The sequence below is a fragment of the Leptonotus elevatus genome, chromosome 7 (genome assembly GCF_054856555.1).
Source record: "Leptonotus elevatus isolate MCC_2025b chromosome 7, RoL_Lele_1.0, whole genome shotgun sequence".
Classification (NCBI taxonomy): Eukaryota; Metazoa; Chordata; class Actinopteri; order Syngnathiformes; family Syngnathidae; genus Leptonotus; species Leptonotus elevatus.
In genome coordinates this window covers 4,395,669-4,421,033 of record NC_141245.1, presented here as the reverse complement: position 1 = coordinate 4,421,033, position 25,365 = coordinate 4,395,669, and the positions used below count along the sequence as shown (strand labels likewise).

The 25,365-nt window shown below is 39.2% G+C and overlaps 2 protein-coding genes across 3 annotated transcripts; one reads left to right on the top strand and one right to left on the bottom strand.

The window, feature by feature from the left end:
• The first annotated feature begins 1,714 nt into the window (after positions 1–1,714).
• On the top strand, positions 1,715–17,383 carry LOC147170418 (interleukin-18-like). 2 transcript variants are annotated; one of them, XM_086080542.1, is made up of 6 exons: positions 1,715–1,957; positions 11,915–11,990; positions 13,667–13,690; positions 13,888–13,944; positions 16,753–16,895; positions 17,032–17,383. In XM_086080542.1, exons 1-6 carry the CDS (start codon positions 1,943–1,945, stop codon positions 17,245–17,247), a joined length of 531 nt encoding a protein of 176 aa, XP_085936668.1. In that variant the 5' UTR covers positions 1,715–1,942; the 3' UTR covers positions 17,248–17,383. The 2 variants fall into 2 exon arrangements, with proteins under 2 accessions (XP_085936668.1, XP_085936667.1); XM_086080541.1 differs by having other exon boundaries at positions 13,798–13,944.
• On the bottom strand, positions 16,399–25,162 carry sdhdb (succinate dehydrogenase complex, subunit D, integral membrane protein b). Its single transcript, XM_086080543.1, has 4 exons — positions 25,063–25,162; positions 23,869–23,979; positions 23,288–23,438; positions 16,399–18,528 (listed from the first exon to the last, which is right to left on the bottom strand). The coding sequence occupies exons 1-4, from the start codon at positions 25,109–25,111 to the stop codon at positions 18,363–18,365; spliced, it is 477 nt and encodes a 158-aa protein (XP_085936669.1). The 5' UTR covers positions 25,112–25,162; the 3' UTR covers positions 16,399–18,362.
• Positions 25,163–25,365: the final 203 nt, after the last annotated feature.

Below are 25,365 nucleotides of genomic sequence, written 5' to 3'. Positions count from 1 at the left end.
AGGGGTTTTCCCATATCTTTTCAGAACGCTGTGCAGCACTTTCTTCAAGGTTTGAATATTAATCTTGTGATATCAAACTTGTATGAAATGGCCCATTAATAGTCCAAATAATACATATCGTCACCCTCTTAAAATAATTGCCTATGTCACTTTTTTTGCATTTTTTCCCCCTAAATCCTCTCCTTATTGATACAAATGGTTAATTTTTTTGTTTATGGAAAAATAAAAAATAAATAAGTAAGATGATTATTTTAAGGTGTCAATATTAAGTTAAAATAGATTATTTTTTTGTGTGCATTTTATTCCAAAATAAAATCTTACTTAATTAAATATATATATAGGCCAGGTAGTCCATCCATTTTTGTAACCGCTTAGTCCTCATAAGGGTCGCGGGGGGCGCTGGAGCCTACCCCAGCTGGCTTCGGGCAGTAGGCGGGGTACACCCTGAACTGGTTGCCAGCCAATCCAGGGCACAGAAAGACAAACAACCATCCACACTCACAATCACACCTAGGGACAATTTAGAGTGTTCAATTAACCTGACATGCATGTCTTTGGAATGTGGGAGGAAACCGGAGCACCCGGCGAAAACCCACAAGCACGGGGAGAACATGCAAACACCACCCAGGAAGGCCGAAACCCGGACTCGATCTCACGTCCTCTGCACTGGGAGGCGGACGTGCTAACCAGTCTTCCACCATGCTGCCCCAGGCCTGGTAGTAAGCTCTGTAATTGTGCAAAATTAGACTATTTTGGAGTGAAGCCCAGCCAGAGCCCACTTATTTCCCATACTTAGTTTCACCCATCTACTGCCCACTTACTGCCCAAGTGGGGCCCAACAACGAAGCCCACTCCAAGCCCATGCCCAGCCAAAGCCCAACTAGACCAAGTGGTGCTCATATGGGCCCCAACTGTACGTGTTCGCTGGGTAGTTGCAGTTAATAAAAATGCACGTACAAAGTCAACGTTTACCTGCAAGATAATCTATTTTGCTATATGCTGATTGCTTGGCAACCCAACACATGTAGTCAAGCAACAATTGTTGTTTAAACTGCTAAGACCATATTTAGTCAAATAAGAGAAATCATTGTGCCATTCTCTACCCAAATAAACGTCTCTTTGTTTTTCTCTTAATAAAAAGGGATCTAATAACTGTAATTACATCATCAGAACCAGTTATCAGAACAATCAACAATGAAATGATAGCAAAGCACACAAGAAAAAGCAATCACTGTGAAATGTAAACCCATTCTTCAAGTCACGATTCACGATACTGAGATGATAAAAAATAAAAAATAATGATTGATGCAAACAATGAAGTTGTTCTTTTCTAGGCTCTCATTATCCCATGCACTGTATATACACCTACTGATTTTGGAAAAAAAAGAACATAAGTTGTCAGTAACAGCCTAATTACTGAGCCTAAAAAAATGTTGTTTTAGCAGGAGTACCGATACTGTAAGTTGATCTGAATTGCGCGTGCGCCCTCTTGTGGCAGTAAATACTCAGCACAAGTTAGTATAAAAAAATATTTATACATCTGTACAAATGCGTTTCATGCAAATCTTCAATCCATCGAGTGAAAGTTTCTGTGTGGCTTTAGTTCGTCACAGGCATATATGTATAATGATTATATCATGTATATATAAATATATGTATTTATTAATTTTTTCAAATATACAGTCGATTGAATGAGCATTCCCTCACTCAAAGCGGAGCTGCACTTTCCATTTCCGTGTGAAATTTGTTTGCGGGAAACGTTACTTTCCACGTACAGTATCTTTGAGTTTATTTATGTGACACTTGTTAGGTGTGGCTCAGCACTAGCAAAATACAAATCGGGTTTGACTCATTTGCAGTTTCCCTATTAAATTAAACCTTGCCCATTTCCCCTTCTTTATCACTCGGTGGTCAAGAGGCATCGGGACGAGCTGCGCCAGTCATGTCGATAATGTCGGTAAGCGTTTCATCACTTGACACACGCTCGTCATTTTCAGCTTGTTGTTTTAAGTCACAATGAAGAAGTTTCGTTCGAAAATAGATATATATACAGGTTAGCAAACGAACATTAGCACATATTGCAGGTGTTCAAAGTTAAAAGGAGTTAGAACAAAAACGTCATTTTCTACCACTTAAGAACGTGTAGTGTTCCTTCCTGCTCTGCTTGCGGTTTACTTAGCACAACATGTGCTGACACTTGTTCTGTGGCCAAATGATCATTTGCTGCCACGAAATACGAATGTGTGGCCACAAAAATCAGTTGCTCCAATCCGTACTGGACATTTGGTCAGCTACTTTTCTGCGCACTCATTAAATGAAAACGGTGCGACATCATTACGCTTGTTTCCATTTAAAGACTTTTGTTTATTGATTTTCAGTTTTATAAACAAGTGCTTGAATTTAAGGATCGATATATGTGTGGAGAAGATAAAGAAAAGCTATTATCATTCTCACTCTAGTTTGGAAGTAGACTCGACCACTAAGACACAGTAGAGCATCTCAATTTTCCATAGAAAAACTCATTCAACACGTGAGCACATTGGAGGGGGTACGTTGAAAACATTCTTTAATTTATTTGCTTAATCGATAATCTCTGGCACAGACACACCAAAATCTCAACAGTCCCACGTCAATTTAACTGATTTATTAAATGAATAAATTAAAAAGACAGCAACACAAAAATAATATAAGAAACATCCTAAAATAATAATAATGACAACAAGAAAAAGCAAACTATGTTTTTTTTAAAGACAAAACAAAAAACAAGCAAAATATTATTTATTTTTTAAATGCACAAGTACATGAGAATGGCTTGGGTGTTTGCTTGCGGCACTTGGGGATTTATGCATTAAAACTGGTTCTCAACCGCGGTCTTCGAGTACCCCTATCCAGCCTGTTTTGCACGTCTCCCACAGCCAACACAGGTGTTTCAAACGATCAGCTAATCAGCAAGCTCCTCATGAAGCCTGATAACGATCCTCAGCTGTGTTGGCTGAGAGGGACATGGAAAACAGGCTGGATAGGTGTACTCGAGGACCGGGTTTGAGAAACTCTGCATTAAAACATGCAAGACAAAAATAGCAATTTTTTGTCAGAGCACTCCAACACACTTGTGGTTGTACCACCTGTCTGTCATAATGTATGTGACTGGTAGAAGGATGGTGGACCCAAATGCGGGGAAGCAAGGCAGCAAGGCAGGAATGAAGTGTAAGAAGAGGAACTTAAATAACACATAGTGGCAAAGGTGAGCAGACAGACATGACTGGATGAGACGTGACTGGACTGGACAGTACGAGAGTAGACTGGTCGCCATGACTGGACAGGACGTGAGAAGACTGGATGAACGAGGGCGAATTGACTGTGACGAGGACGAATTAACTGTGACGAGGACAACATGACTGTGACGAGGACAACTTGACTGTGACGAGGACAACTTGTTTAACTGTTGCGATGATGGTGATTTGGCGGTGACGAAGACTACTTGGTGGTGAAGACGAAGGCTGCTTGGCATTGAGGATGACGGCTACTTGGCGGTGAGGGCGAAGGCTACTTGGCGGTGAGGACGAAGGCTACTTGGCGGTGAGGACGAAGGCTACTTGGCGGTGAGGACGAAAAAGACTTGGCGGTGGGGACGAAGAAGACTTGGCGGTGGGGACGAAGAAGACTTGGCTGAGATGAAGGAGACTTGGTTGAGACAAAGGAGACTTGGTTGAGACAAAGGAGACTTGGCTGAAACAAAGATTAGACACACGAACTTCCACACGTAACATAAGCAATACTCCCACACTGACAGAACAAACACAACAGAACTAAATACACCAACACTAATGAGACACACCTGGGGGAACACAAGTGGCTGAGGGCACTGATTGGTTACACACAGGGAAGAGCAGACACACACAGGTGGACCGCAACCAGGACTCTTATGTTTATAATCATGACTTTGAGACTGCCGTAGCAGAAGCAAAGAGGCTTGACGAGGCCGCGGCAGAGACGAAGTGGCTTGGGGCTGCAGCGGCAGAGAGACGAAGAGACTTGGGGCTGCAGCGACCGAGACGAAGAGACCTGGGGCTAAAGCGGGCGAGACAAAGAGGTCAGGGGCTGCAGCGGCCGAGACAAAGAGGCCATGGGCTGCAGCGGCACAGGCGAGGCTTACGCTTGGCTGGGCTGTGCTTGGGTTGGCTTGGCTGACTGGCTGGGCGGACGTGGTAGGCTGAGACTTAGCAGGCTGAAACTGGTTTGATTTGGCTGTGGCTTGGGTTGACGTGGCTTGGTTGTAGTTGACTTGGCTGTGGCTGACTTGGCTGTGGCTGCCTATCTGAAGAGCAGGAACTGGGGGCACTTCAGCCTGCTGCCATGGGGAGTGAGGAGCACCAGGGATACCCGAAACCAAGGATACAGTGACTGAGGGAACGTGACTTGAGAGGCTTTGACTAGGTGAGGGGACATAATCATAATGTGAAGGTGACAAGGGGCTAGATGGTTTGCACAACGAGAGTCACGTGACATGGAGTTAAAATAATTCATAAAAGAAAACCGTGACGAAAACATATAAGGGTCTAAAGTGCTAGTATGAAAAAATCCAAATCAGTGTCTAAATCGGAACCGGAATCACTAAGTGCATTAACCAAAAAAAGAGCCTTCATCATCATCATCGGTGAGATCTCAGTCTGTGTCTATGAAACAATGGGGTGACAAAATGGTGTCATATGGCAAGGAATCAAGTAAACTAAAGGGTTTGGCTAAACAGGAGACAGAGGACAAGGTGGAACAAGACAGAAACCAGAATATAGTGATAGTGATAAATATTTTTTTATTTTGGTCCTCAAAACTCATTTTGACCTTCAGCAAACTTGCCTTCTCGCAATTTTGCATCATTTATTGTTTTATCTTGTTTCATAAGCTTTTTATACAGTTCAATATTTGACCGTATAATTTCATGCAGGGAGATAGCGGCCTACTGTTACGTACGTTGTGTTACGTGGAATTATGTTCGAATATTTATGAATGAAGAAAGCTATCTAGTTTTATACTCGAGTAAGTTGCGTTTTCCATACACGGTCTATGTTTCCAAAGGGATTGCCATTGTAGAGTGACGTCGCATTGTAGTCCGTCGGTGAGGTCGGGGTCTTTTTTTTTCCAACTTCGCAATTTCCGAGTTCAAGAGGGCAGTTCCGTACAGTTTCTGGTTTGAACTCTGAAAAGTCCGACTTCTGACCATCCTCGAATGCAGCATAAATACACACTAACTAATTACACAACAACGGACACCTGGACAAGACACACCTGACTGGGGGCACTGATTGGCTGACACAAGAGGGAGAGTAGACGAGCTCAGGTGGACAAGATCACACTTAACGAGACAAAGGGAGACAAGAAAAACCCAACAAAACAGACTTGGAACCAAAAGCAAACAAGAACACACACACACACACACACACACAAAAAAACCTAAACATGGTATGTTTCTTTTTTATGTAATTGCTGCGGTTTTGTTTTTCTGGGCACCGTCATTACGCAAATAGACATCGTTTCCGCTTTTGACTTTCTACGGTCAATAAAAGACATATTCATGTCACTCACCATGCCTAATAAAGCAGTCGGTATCCTCCTCGCTCCAAAAGTTCTTTCCTGTTTGTCATGTTTGTTCACCTCTGCTTGAGTATTTCTGGTGGGTTGCGCACCGGAAGCACTGAGTTATATATTGCGTATTGATGCACACTGTGGAATTTTCACAGTTGAGACAGAAAATAACATGAAAACGCCTCCAAGAAATCAATGTATTCAAGTTAGGCTCGTTTAGCGAGTGTGACGAAGCTGCGCATACATGTAATTCCTGTGAATCCTTGCGAATACAGCATGTGCAGAAAACAAACTGTTGCAAATGTAATGTGCGGGGTTCTTCCTGGCACAAATTGAGGTATCATCTTGACTATGATGAGTGACTACCAATATGATGTGTCAGTATTGGTGCCAATACCAGTCTTATTTGAAGGTATCGGTACTCATGACGGTGACCGATACCATTATCGGCCGCCCTCCTGTGGCCGTTTTACGATCAGGGACAAGAAATTAGAAATTATATGAATGCAAAGTTGCCATCAACTTCATGCAATTTTAAGGAAAAATAATATATTGTATAAAAAGTGGTATTGAACATCCCTAATCCTGACCATGCGTCATGACGTGCATGTATTCTGTAAATTCAACTGACTTGCTTTCATTTTTTACAGGCAATAATAAGAATAATAGTTCAAAGAAGAATATGACTATTATCATGTTAAAGCATTCATTCATTATCAGTCACTCAGGCTGTGAGCAAATAAGGTGGAGGTGGCCGCCTCAGAATTTTGTACACAGGAAAAACCCTGAATGTGCATTGCGTAGCATAGTTGTTGCATGACAATGTAACCGTTTTTCACAATGGACTTGTCTGTCATAATAACAAATGCCGTTTTAATTTTTTTTCATAAACAATAACAGGATCTCCGATGTGATGTTTTGTCACTTTGTGTTTCTGCTCGGATTAAGTAACCCCTTCAGACCCACATTTTTTCTGCTGGGCAAATTTTTTATTTTTTTTGCTGATTTGGACTCTTTTCCCACATAAGAACATGGAAATGTTTTTGGTGGGTTATCTCATGTTTTCAGTATAGTGGACGCCAGGATAATATGGCTGTAACATGTTGTAAACCTATGAGCTTATATGCAACATTTTTAACATGAACATCATGCAAATCAACTTGCGATTGTGATTGGTTATGTAGAATCCAATCATGAACCCGAAGTGTTGACACCATCCAAATTATGCGTTTTTATTGGTTTAGACACGCAAATATGTCATGTCCACTGCGTCCATCTATGAGTCTGAAGGGATTAATGACACATTTCCGGTTGAACGAATCGCCTAGAGCCAGGAACATTTGGAGGCATGTGAAACAACCCACGACGTAGTACAAGTCCTTTGAAGCCTAACAGGAAGTCTCCCATTTTGTGATTTACTTTGACATTTTTTGGAGCCTTTTATGGAAGGCATATTTTAATGAACTCATCCTACAGATTGTATCCGATCACCTTCAAACCTGCCGTGTTACATCTTCAGATGTTTAAGATGAAAAGCTACCAAAAGCTTTTTATTTCGTCACATGCTGTTGCCGTGGCGATGCACAGTTTACAGAGAAAATTTAGATTTTTTTTGAGGGTCTAAACATGGGTGAAAACTCGTGAAACTTTGCACACACATCAGACCTGGCATGAATATCAATATTTAGAGATTTTTTTGTGTGCAATTTTCAATAAATGGGCTCAATACCGTGTACCAAAATATTTTGGACAAAGCATTCCTTGGTGTATCTCTCTCTCTCTCTCTCTCTCTCTTATTTATTTATATATATATATATATATATATATATATATATATATATATATATATATATATATATATATATATATACAAGAATTTTTGGGGAAGAAAAATAAATACTTTTTTTCCCCCAATTGTCTTTTGATTTGGAAAAAGTACCGAAAAGTATCAAACTACATGCTGGTACCGATACCAAAATGTTGGTATTGTGACAACACTATAGCGGAGTAAGAGTAGCGTTTCTTCTTCACACATCTACTCAAGTTAAAGTAAAAAGTATTGTGTGGTAAAACTACTCTTAGAAGTAAAACATTTTCAAAAAGTTACTCAAGTAAATGTAACTGGGTAAATGTAACTGTAAATGTAACTGTAAATGTAGTCATACAAACGACAGTAGCTGCAAGCACCACCAGAGGCTAATTACGTCCGCCTACGTTCTTCTCCTTTGGCTATCTGTAGCAGAAACATGGCGGCGAAATATGCAAGCCTCCTGTAAGACGCGGCGCAAGCGATGTAATATAATTAGCAATTACGCCTACGATTATATAAAAATGTACGTTGGTGTAATAGAACATATATTTTTTAAATGAATTAATTATTAGTTCACCCCTAGAATGGCACTAAATCCTACCTTGTCACTTTAAAAAGGCTGTTTATGCTCGAAAACCTTCCAGTATTGCTCAATTAAAACAACTATACAAGGAAGAGTGGGCCAAAATATCTCCACAGATATGTGAAAGACTCATTGCCATTAATAGAAAACGCTTCATTTCAGTTGCTGTTGCTGGAGATGACCCAACCATTTATTTGTTTTGGGCAGGCAAGTCATTTTTCCATACAGAACCAGGTTGCTTTTCTTAATACATCAATTCACCATTTAAAAACTGCAGTTTATTTTTACTTGGCTTATCTTTGTCTGATATTGAAATTTGTTTTGATGATCTTAAATACTTAAGTGGGGAATTTTTATGGCACTGGATAAAGTCAAGTCAGCATTTATTTTTTTGAGCACTGCTGAACAAATTCCATTCCTCTTGCTGCACTGTAAGACGACACCATGGCCTCTGGATTTTTTTTTTTTTTTTTTTGGGGAGACTGCAAGAAGAACAAATTTCGTTCCGGCTAGGATAGTTGACACATCTGAGATACCCACTGAGATACTCTGACCAATCACATAATAGTTGATAGATACCAGATGATAGATAGTCAAGGAAGTGGTTGTTTCGACAGGCATCATGTGTTCGTGTCAACTCAAGACAATATATTGTCAGTCGTGTTCAGGCCGGGTGTGACCACATTCTTTGAGTACTGTGAGAAAACGTGTCTGTCACTACTTTCTGTGGGCGGAAATAAATGCATGCTCTACTTGGGAATTTTTTTTAATACTTTTTTTTTTTAACAGGAAGTGCATTATTTTCTACTTTCTACCATATACTCTTAGAAAAAAGGTGACTGTAGAGGTACATTTTTGTTCTCCAAGGTACAATTTTTTTGGTGATGTAACACACAATTGAACGCCATGGTACACATAAGTACGGTTCCAAACAGACAAAGGGATCCTTTCTCTACCTTTTTGTTGGCATTAAGGGTACAAACGAATGTTAACATTGTCATTGGGGGGGCAGTATGTGCACAACTAATTGTGTATATTGGGAAAACTGTAAAGTATGTATTAATGTTTATATGTGGTGTACACTTTTATGTGATGAGGTATATTTTGCATATATATGTAGAAATTATGTAAAAATACAAGCACTGTAGAAAAGGTATGTGTATTGCATTCACTTGAAAAAAACAACTGTTTTTCTGACAATTTTTTGGGGGGTGCTTTGTTTTTTTCTTCTTCAGTTTTTCAGATTTATTTTTTCAGTTTTACTGAATATTTTTTTCTGTCATAAAAAATATTCCGAAAACGGGGAGAAAATTATTTAGAAAAACAGGAGAAAAAAATACTCAGAAAAGGTAATTATTGTAATTATTGAAACAAGTTTAAAAAATATTAAAACAGAAGCACCAGCTCTGTTTTAATATTTTTAAGTATTTTACCTCTGAACTCCAAGTGACTTGTTGCAGACTCGCTAATAGCGATCCAGTATTTTCATCAGTATCCTAATTGTCTCTCGAGTCACCACATAGTCAGCCTGAATGCATTTCAAATGCATAATCTTGTATCCATAGAGCATGCCATATCTGTCCAACTGATCCTGGACAAACATTGCTACATCTAGCAGATCTGAATGTGCAGTGTCTTCTTGTGCCGGTCACAAGCCCAAATAAATACAGAGGGTTGTGTCAGGAAGGGCATCCGATGTAAAACTTTGGCCAAATCAAACATGCGAATCAAATATATGACTTCCATACCGGATCGGTCGAGGCCCGGGTTAACAACCGCCATCGGTGCTGTTGACCTACAGGGTGCAGGTGGAAACTGTACTACTGTTGGTCAAAGAAGGAGAGGAGAAAGGTGTCTTCGTAGGAGGAAAGAGAAGAGGAACACCAAGAGTCTAGAACTGAGAGTAGGGACTTTGAATGTTGGAACAATGACAGGAAAAGGTAGAGAGCTGGTTGACATGATGCATAGAAGAAAGGTGGACATACTGTGTGTTCAGGAGATCAGGTGGAAAGGGAGCAAACCTAGAAGTTTAGGAGCAGGGTACAAGTTGTTCTATTATGGTGTAAATAGGAAGAGAAATGGAGTAGGAGTTATCGTGAAGGAGGAGTTTGTTAGGAACGTCCTGGAGGTAAAAAGAGTGTCCGATAGAGTGATGCGCCTGAAGCTAGGAATCGAAGGTGTGATGATCAATGTTCTTAGTGGGTATGCGCCACAGGTAGGATGTGAGCTTGAGGAGAAAGAGAACTTTTGGTTGGACCTTGATGAAATGATGCGGAGCATCCCTAGAAGTGAGAGAGTTGTCATTGGTACAGACTTCAATGGACACGTTGGTGCAGGAAACAGGTGATGAGGAGGTAATGGTTAAGTTTGGTACCAGTAGAGGAACGCAGAAGGACAGATAGTGGTTGACTTTGTAAAAAGAATGGAAATGGCTGTCGTGAATACTTTCTTCCAGAAGAGGTAGGAACATAGGGTGGCCTACAAGAGTGGAGGTAGGAGTACACAGGTAGACTACATCTTGTGTAGACTGTGTAATCTGCAGGAGATCAGCGACTGCAAAGTAGTGGTAGGTGAGAGTGTAGCCAGACAGCATAGGATGGTAGTGTGTAAGATGACTCTCGTGGTGAGGAAGACAAAGACTGCAAAGGCAGAGCAGAGGACGAAATAGTGGAAGCTGAAAAAGGAAGAGTGTTGTATAACTTTCAGGAAGGAGTTGAGACAAGCTCTGGATAATCAGGAGGTGCTTCCAAATGACTGGACAACTACAGCAAATGTGATCAAAGAGAAAGGTAGGCAGTCCTTGGTGTGTCATCTGGAAGGAAAGGAGGTAAGGAGACTTAGTGGTGGAATGAGGAGGTGCAGAAGTGGATCCAGAGAAAGAGGTTAGCTAAAAAGAAGTGGGACACTTAGAGGACTGAAGAAAGTAGACAGGAGTACAGGGAAATGCAGCGTAAGGTGAAAGTAGAAGTGGCAAAGGCCAAAAAAGGGGCTTACGATGACTTGTATGCTAGGTTGGACAGTAAGGAGGGAGAGACTGATCTATACATGTTGGCAACGCAAAGAGACAGAGAAGGGAAGGACGTGCAGCAGGTTAGGGTATGAAAGGGATGGAAGTGTGTTGACAGATGCCAGTAGTGTGATGGAAGATGGAAAGAGTACTTTGAAGAGTTGATGAATGAGGAAAATGAGAGAGAACAAAGAGTAGAAGAGGTGACTGTTGTGGACCAGGAAGTATTAAAGATTAGTAAAGATGAAGTGAGAAGGGCATTGAAGAGGATGAAGAGAGGAAAGGCACTCGGTCCTAATGATATATCTGTGGAGGTATGGAAGTGTCTAGGAGAGGTAGCAGTAGAATTTCTGACTTGGTTGTTCTATAGGATCTTAGATAGTGAGAAGATGCCTGAGGAATGGAGAAGTGTGCTGGTGCCCATTTTTAGGAACAAGGGAGACATGCAGTTGTGGCAACTACAGAGGAATAAAGCTGATGAGCCACACAATGAAGCTATGGGAAAGAGTAGTTGAAGCTAGACTGAGGGCAGAGGTGAACGTTTGTGAGCAGCAGTATGGTTTCAATTGATTCGCTGTGGCAACCCCTGAAGGGAAAAGCCGAAAAGAAAAGAAGACGCCTACTGTATTGTTGTTTGCTCTCTAATCTCTGAGGGGAAAACAGTTAAAAATAATAATAATAATCAGAAAAACAGAAAAAAATATTCAGAAAAACAGAAAATAAAATTTTATTTTTATAAAACAGGGAACTATATAAAATATAAAACAAATATTCATAAAAACAGAAAAGAAAAAAAACCTCCAAAAAACAAAGCTCTCTCCAAAACTAGTCAGAAACCAGGAGGTTTTTTTTTTTTCAAGTGAATCCAATACGCTTCCGTAGGGATGGATTGCTAATGATAATAAAACCTCAACTTTTTTTTTCATAACAGGTGAATTCGATGTCTACCAATGCTCCATCCCCTGTTGAGTTCGTTGGCATAAGTGATCGCAGGTTCCATTTCCAAGGTCAGTTCAATTCCTTACATACATCTTGCTTATAATTATGTTGTACAGCCAAGACTACAAACCCCAAATCCATTGAAGTTGGCACATTGTGTAAAACGTAAATACAAACAAAATACAATGATTTTCAAATTCTTTATAACATATAATCAACTGAATACACTACAAAGACATATATATGTATATTTAATGTTCAAATTGATAAACATGGGTGTTTACAAATATTCTCTGAGTTTAAATTTGATGCCTGTAACACATTCTAAAAAACTGAGACAGGGGCAGGTTTACCATTGCGTTACGCCACCTTTCCTTTTAACAATACTCAATATATCTTTGGAAAGTGGAAACTGAGAATTGGTGTATTGTTGTAGGTGGAATTCTTTCACATTCTTGCTTGATGTACAACTTCAGCTGCTCAAGTCTTCATGATGCACTACACAATTTCAGGGTAAGGCAGGCCTGGACTGCTGGCAGGCCAGGGTAGTACTCGCACTTTTTTCGAAGCCACGCTGTTCTAACTGGCATTGTCTATGAAAAGAGCAGGGACATCTCCGAAAAACATGTATCATGTTTCTCCAAAACCTGTATGTACCTTATAGTATTAATGGTACTGTCACAGATGTGCAATTTACCCATGCCATTGGCTCTAACACATCCCCATACTATCATCACAGATGCTGACTTTGGAAGTTTGCACTGATAAAAATCCGGATGGTCCTTTTCCTCTTTGGTCTGGAGGACACAACAGCAATGATTTTCAAAAACTGGAAATTTGAATTGTGGACTCATCAGACCATTGCGCACTTTTCCACTTTGCATCAGTCCATCTCAGATGAGCTTGTGCCCAGACAGGCCAGGGGTGTTTTTGGATGGTGTTGGAATACGGCTTTTGCTTTGCATAGATTGATTTACAGTTTTAACTTGCATTTGTAGACTAGCGACAAACTCTGTTAACTGACAATTGTTTTATGAAGTGTTACTCATCCCCCAGGGCAATATACTTTTATGCAATGGTGCCAGTATTTAGTGCATTGCTGCGTGAGGGATCGAAGATCACAGGCATTCACTGTTGGTTACGCAGAGATGTCTCCTGATTCTCTGACAATTTTGATGATATTGTGGAATGTTCCAAACATTTTTTTAGCATTTAGTCATTTGTTGCCCTGTCCCAGCTTTTTTTACAATATGTTGTAGGCATCAAATTAAAAATGAGAGAATGTTTGCAAAAACAAACGAACAAAAACAGTCAAGTTTATCAGTTTGAACTTTGTAGTATATTCTATTGAATGTGGTTTGACAAGTCATTGTAATCTGTTTTTACATTTTAAACGACTTCACTGGAAATTGGGTTTGTATATTAAGCTAACTACAGTTTTTTTCAGATGCAGCTAATTAGCAGTACAATAATACCTTTAATAATAAACACTCAATTCAAATGGTTGTTGAACTGTATAGTTACATACAATATATTGCATTTGGTTAACAAATAATGTCTTGAAGCCTGTATTTTAAGAAGCCTAAACACTTACTGATAATATTCTGAATTTAAGCGACTACAACAATGGCAAATAATTTAGGTTCATTATCTGTTGTTCCATTACTAGATTTGTTTTTGTACTTTGTTTTTTGTTGTTTGTTTAAATGCAAAGTCTGAATTGTTGTCCTCTTCTTTCTTTCAGTCCTATTTAATGTGGATGAGACAGGTAAAGAAATTGATAGTCAATACATGTATGGATTAACATTGTTTAAATATTTATATATATGCAAGTATCGTTTCTGTTATCATTTTCAGTATATGTTTCTTTTCCAGATGGGCATGTGAAAGAGGATTCTTTCAGAAGATCGTTCAGCTGCTTGAGTACTTTGATTCGCAATAACGACAACAAATATCTGTTTTTAGGGGATGACAGCCAATTTAAAGTCCACAACTTGACTAAACAGCAGCAAGGCTTACCTGGTAAGAAGTCAGTCTGTTGTTTTTCAGTGACTTTCTGATAGGTGGATTTTCTGTTTTCAAGTTGTTGTTGTTTTTTAAATTACTATTTCATTGGAACTAAAAAGCTGACCAAAATTCATTCTGTGACTTTTAATTTATCTTGGTTCCAAACGAATCAATGGAAATTCAAATATATGTTCCAGCTTTGAAATTGCCTCCATCGTAAAACCTTTATCGAAGTTTCTCTCTGTAGGATTTTGCCTAATAATATCTTTACACTAGCCTTTTTATTTGACCATTTATGACTCAAACATCTTCTAATTAGCAGATTAACACTAGTTGTTCACAACAGGTACTCCTGCAAGCATCTGGCCAATACAATCATTGTTTTTCTTTTAAAGACAATAAAAGGTTGTGTTAACTTATTGTGTACATAAAATAATGATTGTTTTAACAGTGGTTCTCAACCCCCGGTCCCTGAGTACCCCTATCCAGCCTGTTTTCCATGTCTCTCTCAGCCAACACAGCTGAGGATCGTTATCAGGCTTCATGCAGAGAATGCTGATTAGCTGATCGTTTGAAACACCTGTGTTGGCTGTGGGAACCATGGAAAACAGGCTGGATAGGACCGCGGTTGAGAACCACTGTACTAGAAGGCAATATGAACGTTTTTAACCACTCTGGCCAATAGTTGTCAGACTGGATTCAGGTTCGAAGTTCCCGCCCTCTGTCTGCGGATATGACGTCATTTGTATTCTTGGGGCATTCCATTTAGGCTAAATGTCTCCTTATTTTCCTATGTGACAATAGCCAATTGTAGCTACAACATGTTAGCTATTGTGAATGCTACTAATTAGTCATTTATTTGTCGTTGGTACTGACGAGTGATTACTATTTATCGTTTGTCGCCTTAAGAACTGAGCCCGGCGACATGCGGCGATTAATATTTATTGACATGGTGAGGGGCTGGGCACTGGCCCAAAATGGCCGTTCGCGGAACTCACAAAATCCCAGATGGTGTCTGGTCGTCTCTTTTACTATTTGGTGTAACGCTGCGTGCTGCAGTCCCCTCCCCTCCTGCCTCCAAATGCTTTCCCAGTACTATATTGGATGTCTTATGGGTAGAATCAAGTCTTCTTGACTATCACGGCCTCCAGCGGGAGTCTCGTAATCGGCCGCTTACCGTTACATCTCCACAATGTTAACTGTACTTTGCTGTAAAGTCGGGAGATTAGCGGTAGAAATGACTGGTCGGGATCCTCGCACACAGTGCAGTTTCATTTTTTGGCCACTTGTGGCAGTAGCAATTCAATTTCCTACATAGAGCAGCTTTAACTGTAAAGGCAATTTAAACATGATTTACTGTCAAGTGTAAAGAAAAGGCACAATAATCACTGAAACATTTTCATACCTACAGTATGATAAGAGCATATAAGTGTGTTGCTGCCACAACCACCACCCAAAAAAAAGTTCAGAATCATGTCAATAGTTTCGCATTTCAAGATTTTAAATTTCACATTTTAATGTGATCAGTTTTACATTTTAAAGCACAAGTCAAGTTCAAATGTTCTTGCACGCCAACCAAGATGATTGCCACATCTAATATGGCTGTGGCATCGACATACTCACGTGTATGTACTGTAAATTGTGTCTATGGTACTACGCCAGTCAATGGATGGATGCAAAGCAGTGCTACGTGAATCTATCCAAATAAGGAGCAAAGTAAATGCTGTCTGTACTCTGTAGGGTATTAATAACAATTGGGGCCCACATTCATTTCATATGCATTCTCCCCTTAAGCCCCACTAGTTTAAACATATTGCATTTGTGAAATAAGGAAGCAGAATAGTGTACTGAAATCCATCCATTTTCAGCCATCAAAGGAGGATATTTTATGAAGCGCCGCCTCCTGGTGTCATCTTCAGTTGACAGCAAGTGGATTTTTTTTTTTAAAGGTATTAATTGTACATGAAAATTTATCAAATTAATTCTGGATAAAATATTAACTTTTTTTTACTGCTGAAAATGGCTCAATGAGTCAAGAATCCCTTTCTGTCGACAGACTCGACACCAGGAGGCGGTGCTAAAAAGGGTGTTTCGTTTTTATTTATTTTTTACATTAAAAATCACAAGTATAAAATAATCACAAATAAAACACTACCCATTGATAACACGTGACCATTAATTTTGCTACTGGTTACAAATGCATTTACACATTCTTCTTTGAACAGTACTGTGCAGTCTTTGTTGAGACAAATCATTTTAGAATGATGAAAGTTTTTGTGTGACATTTGGGGCTTTTTAAGTTGTGGTTCTATGTTGAGGTACACATTTTGTTGAGGTTTTCAGCTCCTGGCTAAGTTGTTTTGCTTTCCTGGTTGTAAACATAAATGAATACTTGATTAGATTGCTGTATTGCAGTGGTTGCATAATGCATATCAGCCACAGTAAATTGTCTGTAATAAGTCATTGTGGTCACTGGAGTGTCATTTGGCTTTTATTGCGCGTTGAAGTTTGGTGTCAGTGAGTCATCCACAAAATATGAAAAACAAAACAAAGGCATCCAGCCCTCTTTAGACTGCTAAAGCGATTCCTTTTTGGAGTTATAAGCGTACTGTATACACTGCAGGCTGAGTAGCAAACTAGCCATCTATGTTAGCTGTATAAACATTAAACAAAACAAAAAGCTTGACCACCAATGTTGAAAAAGATGGATGGATAGATGGATGTTAAGATGTTCACCATCACGGTGTATCAGGATAAACCTACACTGTGGTGTAAAAAAAAATAAAAACTTTATTTTTCTTCTGTCCCCCCCCACCCCTTTAGATTGCAAATTCAACTTTCAGTTTTACGATGAATCTGGCCATATGGTCAGGAAGGGCTTTGCTGTCATGATGTATGCTAATAAAAATGGGACTAAGATGGTGGTTTGCTGTAATGAGAATCGAGAAATATACCCAAAGGCAATGGTGAGTATTAATCCTTTCTAAAAGTATCTCAGGTCTTCTTCTCCACATATTGCTCTTTTACCCATAGACGGTCTACTTTATACAGTTTTCAATGGGTTCAGTTATAACCCATTTGTGTATTATGTGTTTTAAACAGGATATTCCAGACAATATTGAACCGTCTAAACATGAAGCTTTGTTCTACATGATTCCTGTATCAGGGGGAGCAAAAAAATGCAAGTTTGAGTCCTCCCTTCACCCACATGAAGTTTTGGGGTTTGAACCTGAGGAAAATAACCCTTCTCAGCTCACCTTGGTCTTACATAAAGCATTTGACGAAGTGGACGAATGCAGTCAGATGACGCTTTCTTAAGTCTTTATGTATTCTTGACATTAGCTTGTCAACTTTCAGAAGCTACACAATGTATTTCTCTGTTCCTCTTGTAACCAGCATCTGCTTAAAATTGTAAAAAAAAAAAATTTTTTTAATAAATGCAATATATATATCATATTTAATTGTTGTGAAATTGATAAAATTGTGTTAACTGCTCAGAAACAGACCAATTGCTGATGTATTTACTGGGGTGGAAAAAAAACATTGAATCCATAAATCAACTGATACACAATTCCTGTGTGTGTGTGTTTATAATCACCAATACAAAAACGAACATATTGGTATACTACTATTTAAAAGCTTCGCCTTGACTTTGTTATTGTTATGTATGACTGCGCCAAGATAGTGATCAACCACCCAGTGAACTGCATCAATAATAACATAAGGCTCAAATCAAGCAGAGGGCTTGCTGTGGGTTCAGCCGAAGGCCTTAAAAGAAACAAAATTGCCTTGCTCGAGTGATACAAATAAAATTCTTACATTTTGAAGAGGTCTTTACAGTAAAGCTGAGAGACATACAGTAAAAGACAGGTACAAATACAACTTAGTACATGCTGTTTTGTTTTGTTGCAATAAATCCTTTGACCAACATGAAGCGTCTCAAATGCAACATTAAAATACAACACAGCACATCTTAAATCAGAAGGATAAAGATCAAAAGGTATGTACATGTAGTCATTAAAACAAAATATGCCGTAGTTGAAAATCATCCAACAGATATAATCCTAATGTGGGGAAAAAAATAAATTAGATGTCATATAAGACTATTCTGGTCTGTGCAACGTGACATTTTGTGGAAAAAATATGGCGCTTTATGAAGTACAATGATTGTGATCAACTAAGATATGATATGGCATAGTACACAGACTAGAAAAGACATTGACCAACTTCATTACTGGACACAAATTACAAGGTCCAGGCCACACTGAGCTTTGACAAACTCAATCCCACTTTGCAGGTAAGAAAATTAAGTAATTCAGTTGAATTGATTAATATGACGTACAATTACACACCTGGAAATATTGTCAAAGCTGTGTATTTATAAGAATTTACATTAAACATGTTTGGGTCACCTTGCCAGTCCATATTCATGTTCAATTGCTCCAAAGCAGGGCGATGGCTTTGCAGATGCCCACGTCATTGTAGTTGAAGTAGCAAAGGCCGGCGAACGTGACTGTGGACAGGAGGAAGAGACCCGCGTTGGCTATCTTAATCTTGGTGTCACCATGAACATAATCTGTCAACACCTGCCCAAGACCCCTACAAGAAAAAAACAAACACACGAGTTAGTAATCTTATCTCATTCACGTTTGACTATTATATGGGATTGAGCAATTAATAGTGTATTTACTCAAGACTCCAACGTCCAAGGACGTGGTGAAGAAAATGTAATTGAATTAAGGATATCAAAATTTGTGTGTTAATTTTGAGTTTATTTAAAGTAACACTAAGGAACTTTCAGTTTACTTTGATTATGGCGGCACCGTATGGACAAAAGCGGTATTGTTATGTCTGAAGGAAGACCATATTTCCTATAGACCATTTGCACCGACGTCACGTGATCACGTGACTGCCATATGATGGACGGCAGAAGGAAATGATTGTTGAATGGAAGTGGACGTGGCCCGGAGCGATGTAGTGACTTAGCGACTGTTATTTTACAAATTAAAAGTTATTATCGCCCATAGAATCATGGAATCTATTACTTCAATCAAAAGTCGTCTGTCAGTCAAAGTTACACATAGAGCGCGATATTTACTTAAGTTGGAGATCGCTAGTTTTGAAAACAGCCCCTTACCTTCTGTTGCCTGCCGTTTTTACCAAGTTAATCAAATCGCCGACTTTGCAATTCACAGCGCACGACCTATATCGTTATGTAGTCAATGCTGTCGCTTCTCCTTACACCAGGGCTGATTCAAAAGCTTGTCACTGGCTGAGTCTCTGGGACGAGATGCTACGCTCACGCCGGGGGACAATATGCCTCGTAATGCATAGTTAAAACTTGTTTATCATGCTAACAGACTTATTTTTACATAGTCCGTTCTATATTGAAACGCTGTGATGTTATTTTACTATGTTTACTAGCATGGAACAAATGACTATCGTAGTGGCAAGCTATGCAGTCATTTCATGAATATGACTCCAGAGTTAAAAACTCCAAGCACAAAGGCAAAATCCCCCCTTATTAAACAGTCAAATGCACTTAATAGTTTTGAAGAGGGTGCATTTTAAAACTAAGCTGTGTGTTTGTGCAGTTAGCGTGGATGCTAATGCTCTGGCTCGTTAATGTGATTTGAAACACACAATTTGACACCTCTGTTAGAGTGTACGTTTACTAGTAAAATGTATGAACATTTATCTACTAACCGCGCAAAAAATGATCGCTGCAAATCCATGAATACTTTGTGGGCTGCTCGTCCTTTCGGTTGATTGCTGCTATCAATCGACGTCCTTCGTCTTCATTGGTAGGTATGAGATAAAAAGCAACATTTGGTTTGCTCCTTTGTCTGTATAACTGACCGTAAAATAATCGATTAGATAAAGAACTTTACGCTGTACGAGATTCAATGGTTACAATACAGGTAAGTGGCCCTTTTGCCGCCCAGTGTCCCAGAGGGGGCGTTCCCATGAGGGCTGTGACGTCACGTGCAAAAGGTCAATAAGGACTAGCGCATTGCATCATTTTTTAGCTCACTCCAGAGGGTGAAATCCAAGCCAATGTTGATCCTTGACTGTCCTTTCATCCGGGGTAGCTTTTGACGTATGCCATAAAGCAGTCAGCACATTTGTATTTTTTTGTGTGGCAGTGTTCCTACCATCCTCCTCAAAGTTGCTCAAAAATGATACAGACCCCCTCAAGCCATGGCAAAGCTACCATTTAGCTAGTTTTAAGTCAAAGTTTCATCAGAAGAGTTAAAACATTTTATTATGGTTGAAAAGTTCCTTAGTACTACGTTAAAGTTGCTTTAACGCCACTATATATATTTTTTAACGCACAATTAATGACCGCCCCTTGCTAGGGAAATTCCAGTCGCAATGCAGCAGACACGTCCACGTCAAAATCTAGCAGTAATAATAATGCATATATTTTTGGAGACTGGGGTCAAGTTGTATTTTACAATTTGAAAAAAAGTGACATCATGTTAAAAATTAGATAACTCTTAATATGAAAGGAAAAATGCACTGAGCTGTCACTAACGTCTTACAAATGCAATTATGCCACCTAGTGGCAGAATTATGACCTACAGTACAGTACATATTTTTAATTTTAACTCAATTTTATGAAATTACTGTATAAATTACTAAAATAAGCCATATTTGTATTAAACATTTTTTCCGTGATTAATCGCAAGTTAGTTACTATTGAAGTCATGCGATCGCCCGACACCCCTAACATCTCCACTTGGTGCAGCAATTACACCATCGTGCGTTTTATACATTTGTGCATAAAAATGTATGCAAAGAAAGATGTTCGTTGGACCACATAGATTGATACAGTAGTTGCATTTAAGAGAGTCAAGTTTAATAGTGGTTCTTAAATCTGGCCCCAAACCTCCCATCGTACGTGTCACAATATCAGACTTAGACAATGAAAATAACGGAATTGTTATAGTGGCTAAACTCTCTTTGGTCAAGCAATTTGACACCTCTGCCAATTCCAAGTGGAGCAGCTTCATTTGGGTTCATTCATTGCCAACATTCTTTGGAGCTTTAAGTTTTCTAATCCTATCAGACACAGACTTCACACAAGGAACTTTTCAGCCTTCGTGTTACACCTCATTGCACCGCTGCCGCCACCAAATGACATCAGGATATTTGTCTCACTGGTTGTAGTCAAAGAGGACGCAACCCGGTCTCCTAAGATATCCACCTGGCCGAGTGAAGGCCTTAGCTTAGGAGGATTTATCACCACTCGTGACTGGGATTTGTGGCCCTGCACCTGCCAGGCTGTCTCGTGTTTGCTCAAACTGATGGACCAGCACATTGCTCAGACAGACAGACACTAAGCTCAAGCCACTTTTACGGCTCCGCAACCAGCCGGAACTAACCAGGACTTGGCCGACTATTGCTCACAGCTGTGCTGCGGCTGTCTGCCCCCCCCCTTTTCTGGGTTTGATAGGGCAACCTTTGCTGAGTGCTTCAGCACTTTTAGCGAATGCTTGATAATGCCAAGCTTCACAAAAATACACGGAAAAAGAAAAAATGTGTGTACTCACCGCGATCAACGGAAGTGATCCGGCTTCACTCGGTGCTCTGTCTGTGTATTTTTTCCAAGGCTTCGCGTCATTGTACACTAACCAAAAGGTGGGCATCGTCATTGACGGGAAATGACGATTGACGGAAGTGCCCACCTCTGGCTCTTATGCTGCATTTGAGGATGGTCGGAAGTCGGATATATCAGAGTTGTTTTTTCCCAGTTCTGACCGAAAAGCGGTCGGGGCAAAAGTAAACAACCAAAATGGCAAATAGTGATAAATTGTTTTTTATTTTGGTCCTCAAAACTCATTTTGAACTTCAGCTAACTTGCCGTCTCGCAATTTTGCTTCATTTATTGTTTTTATCTTATTTCATAAGCATTCCATACAGTTCAGTATTTCACTGTATAATTTCATGCAGGGAGATAGCGGCATACTGTCTGTCATGTACGTTGTGTTACGTGAAGTTATGTTGAATATTTATGAATGAAGAAAGCTATCTCGTTTTATACTTGAGGAAGTTGTGTTTTACCATTCACGGTTTGTGTAAGAGAAATTTCTGAGTTCAAAGGGGCATTCTCGTACACACTTCCTGGTTTGAACTCGGAAAAGTCTGACTTACGACCATCCTCAAATGCAGCATTAGTATAGGTGGGGGTAGCGGGGTGGTCACTATTTCTTAACAAGTAAAAAAGAAAAAACAAGTGGACAGTATGCACTGCTTTGAAGAGCCCCTTTTTCTTTTATCGCCGAGTTCCTTAGACCCAAATATTAGATTTGGCAGAAGCATCTTTTGTTGAATTACAGTTATAATTCTTTAATTAAAAAAAATATACAAGTTACCTCCACTAAACATTATTAAAAATATAATTTATACATGTATTTCAGGCAAGTTGAAAAATGTCTTAAGTCCTCTTGTTTATGTTTAACAAATTTAAAACATCATAAATCACGCGGTTTCTACTAAGTACTGTCTCAAATATTCTCTAATTTCGATACTGTAAATGTATAAGATCGTATGCCGAGAAACGTTTATCCAGTTCATTCGGCTATCCATTCACAATATTCAGATCAGTGGCAGTGAAGTAGAATGGCGGCTGGCTCTCAATGTGAAACGGATACAAAGAAAGCGAGGTAAGCCTCGTAGCGTTCCTAAAGAAACATGCGATCGGGAGAGTCACCCTCCCCCACGCCGTGCTCTTGTCATTCACCAGACGCATTCAAGAGTTTTGTTTGCCCCTTGCTACGGAGGCTTATATATAGACTATATGTCACATTAGTGTCACAGTGACAGATTGGCAGAGACAAAATCATTTAATTTTCGTCTCATTTTTGTTTAAAATGTCCACAGTAGTCCAGTTTTTGTTAAGTGAAGTACATTTTATTAATTGTTTATTAATAAGCTTTTTAGTCCAGTTAAAAATGTGTGTTGGCAAAATTATTTGTTTAGTTTTCGTTGACAAAATTAAGACTAGGGTGGATGTATGCTCTACTCCCATCATCTACTAATAGATTTTTTAATTGCTCATCAAACGCAACCAGTCCAGAACAAGTTTGATACAAAATAAAATCACATTCATTTGACTTACTTTATTTGAAGGTAAGTCGTTTAATTGTCTCACATGCTAAGGTGAGGTATTGAGTACACAATTCCAGAAATGTAGTCAAACGCCCATCCCTACTCCTAGGCATCTTTTATTTTTTTGTTGCTATTTATTAATGCGTTTGTGTTGGAGTTTATACATATGCTGTGGGCTAGTTAATATCTGATTCCCACGATCCCAACCCATTAACCTTTGATTGTTCAATTCCTTGCATCTTACCAGTGTCCATGTAGGGTGAGTGCAGCAGCCAGAGAGTAATCTATAGCAGGGCCGGGGTGAAAATAGGCAACAGGCCCCATGGCCAGCAGCAGGATGCTCAACCCTCGCTCAGCTGTCCAGTGGAGAGAGGCGGCTTTGGAGACGGAGCTTGCTTTAAAATATGACAAAGAGAAATAAACATTTACTGTAAATACACTACACACATGGCTGGGTTGCAGTGAGGCAAAATATATTGAATAAGAATACAAACCGCAACACTTGTTTTATGAGTTGGAATATATATATATCAATTATATTCTTATATATATATATATATATATATATATATATATATATATATATATATATATATATATATATATATATATATATATATATATATATCAATTATATTCTTATATATATATATATTTAAAAGGGGAGGTAAATATACAATAATTTTGTACTGTATTGGGTCTTTTTTGGCCATTAAAAAAACATACTTCAATTTAACAACCAACCAGATTTAATGGACAACCCCTCTCCCTCTATTAGTTTGTTAAATCGAGGGTCCACTGTACTGACAGCACTTGCACACTGACCATTTAGGGTTTGGGACGCATGAATCCTTGCAGTAAACAGGTAAGTTTGCTCCTGGTGTTTGTGTGGTACAACCAACGGCCTTGCCAGGAAGGTGCTTTGGTAGAACAGGGCTAGGGGTGGGGGAAAAAGAATGCATGTTTAATAAACACAATGTTAAAACAGAACGTTATCGAGACAACTTTTTTGTTTAAAAAAGTGAACATGAATGTATTCTATTGGCAGCAGATATTTTTGCCGTGACTTTTTGCCGCTGGCGTTATTTTGTCGTGAACTGCTCTGATTAGTCAATTGCCGGTCCAGCCTCGCTTCACCCTTTTTCACAAATTTTTCATTTTGTTTTGCAACCAAAAATATGCGGTTATTGGCATTACCGGCCTAACCATAACTCTCAGTCAGAACATGGTTATCTGGCAAAATGCAGCAATCACATCTTCTATTCCTCAACACGGCTCCTAGTTAAAAACAACAATAACTACAGCGTGGGATTCGAATCCGTGACCATTCTAACCAGCACATTCACTGGCGCATAAACACTTGTAGTTCGACTAGTGCACGACTCACGGCAAAATCGCTCTAAGCGGTGAGTTGCCGGTCACGGCAAAATATCCAAATTATATTCCATTTCATATTAATTAGTTTATTACTTCCGAAAACAAACACTGAAATGGAAATATCCGATCGTTACATGAACATGTACTACATAATTATTCGTTATTGCCTTAACGTCGTAAATCAGACAGTACTGGATTATTGCTGGCTGTTGAAACATTCAATATAATAGACTTCCCCAAAAATGTTTAATTAATTTGATTTAAGTAATCTGAGACGAATTGAGAAGTGAATGTTGACATATTAAAACAAGGCCCATTAACGATTTATCCATGTGCAAACGACATATTCTATGTTATCTCCCTCTATACGCGAATCACTGATTACTGATCATCCCATTTATTTGCTATTCGGCGAGGTAAACTGCATTTAAGAGTAATGCAAACTATATCAAACAAGCTTAACAAAAGTCATGAACTTGAGAACCGCGCCACTGTTTTCTGCGTAGTGTGTCTTGCACACAGACAGTAAAATGGCATTCGACCCGCCAGAAACCATAACAGTTCGGCTGCCAAAAGATTGGCCTAATTTGCGAGCAACTTCAAAATAAACACAATCGTTTCGAAATAAAATAGTATTCTTACGCTGAATTCCTCTGCGACAAACAGAACTCAACCGGACAATAGCCGCCATGACGATCAACCAACCAAGGTCGTCACAATTAACCCGGAAGTTGTTGCTGATACAAAGACTACTACTAAGACTAAGAGCGACTACTCAGCGAACGTTATGCTTTTATGTAACGCTATCCAGAACGAATTTTGAAAGCCACTCATAAGCGTGATCATAAAAACGTTTAAATAATTTACCCCAAAAAAAATCATGCGATGTTTATTTGTTGAATGTGCTTCTCAAACTATGCATTCTAAATAATTAAATGTAGCGTT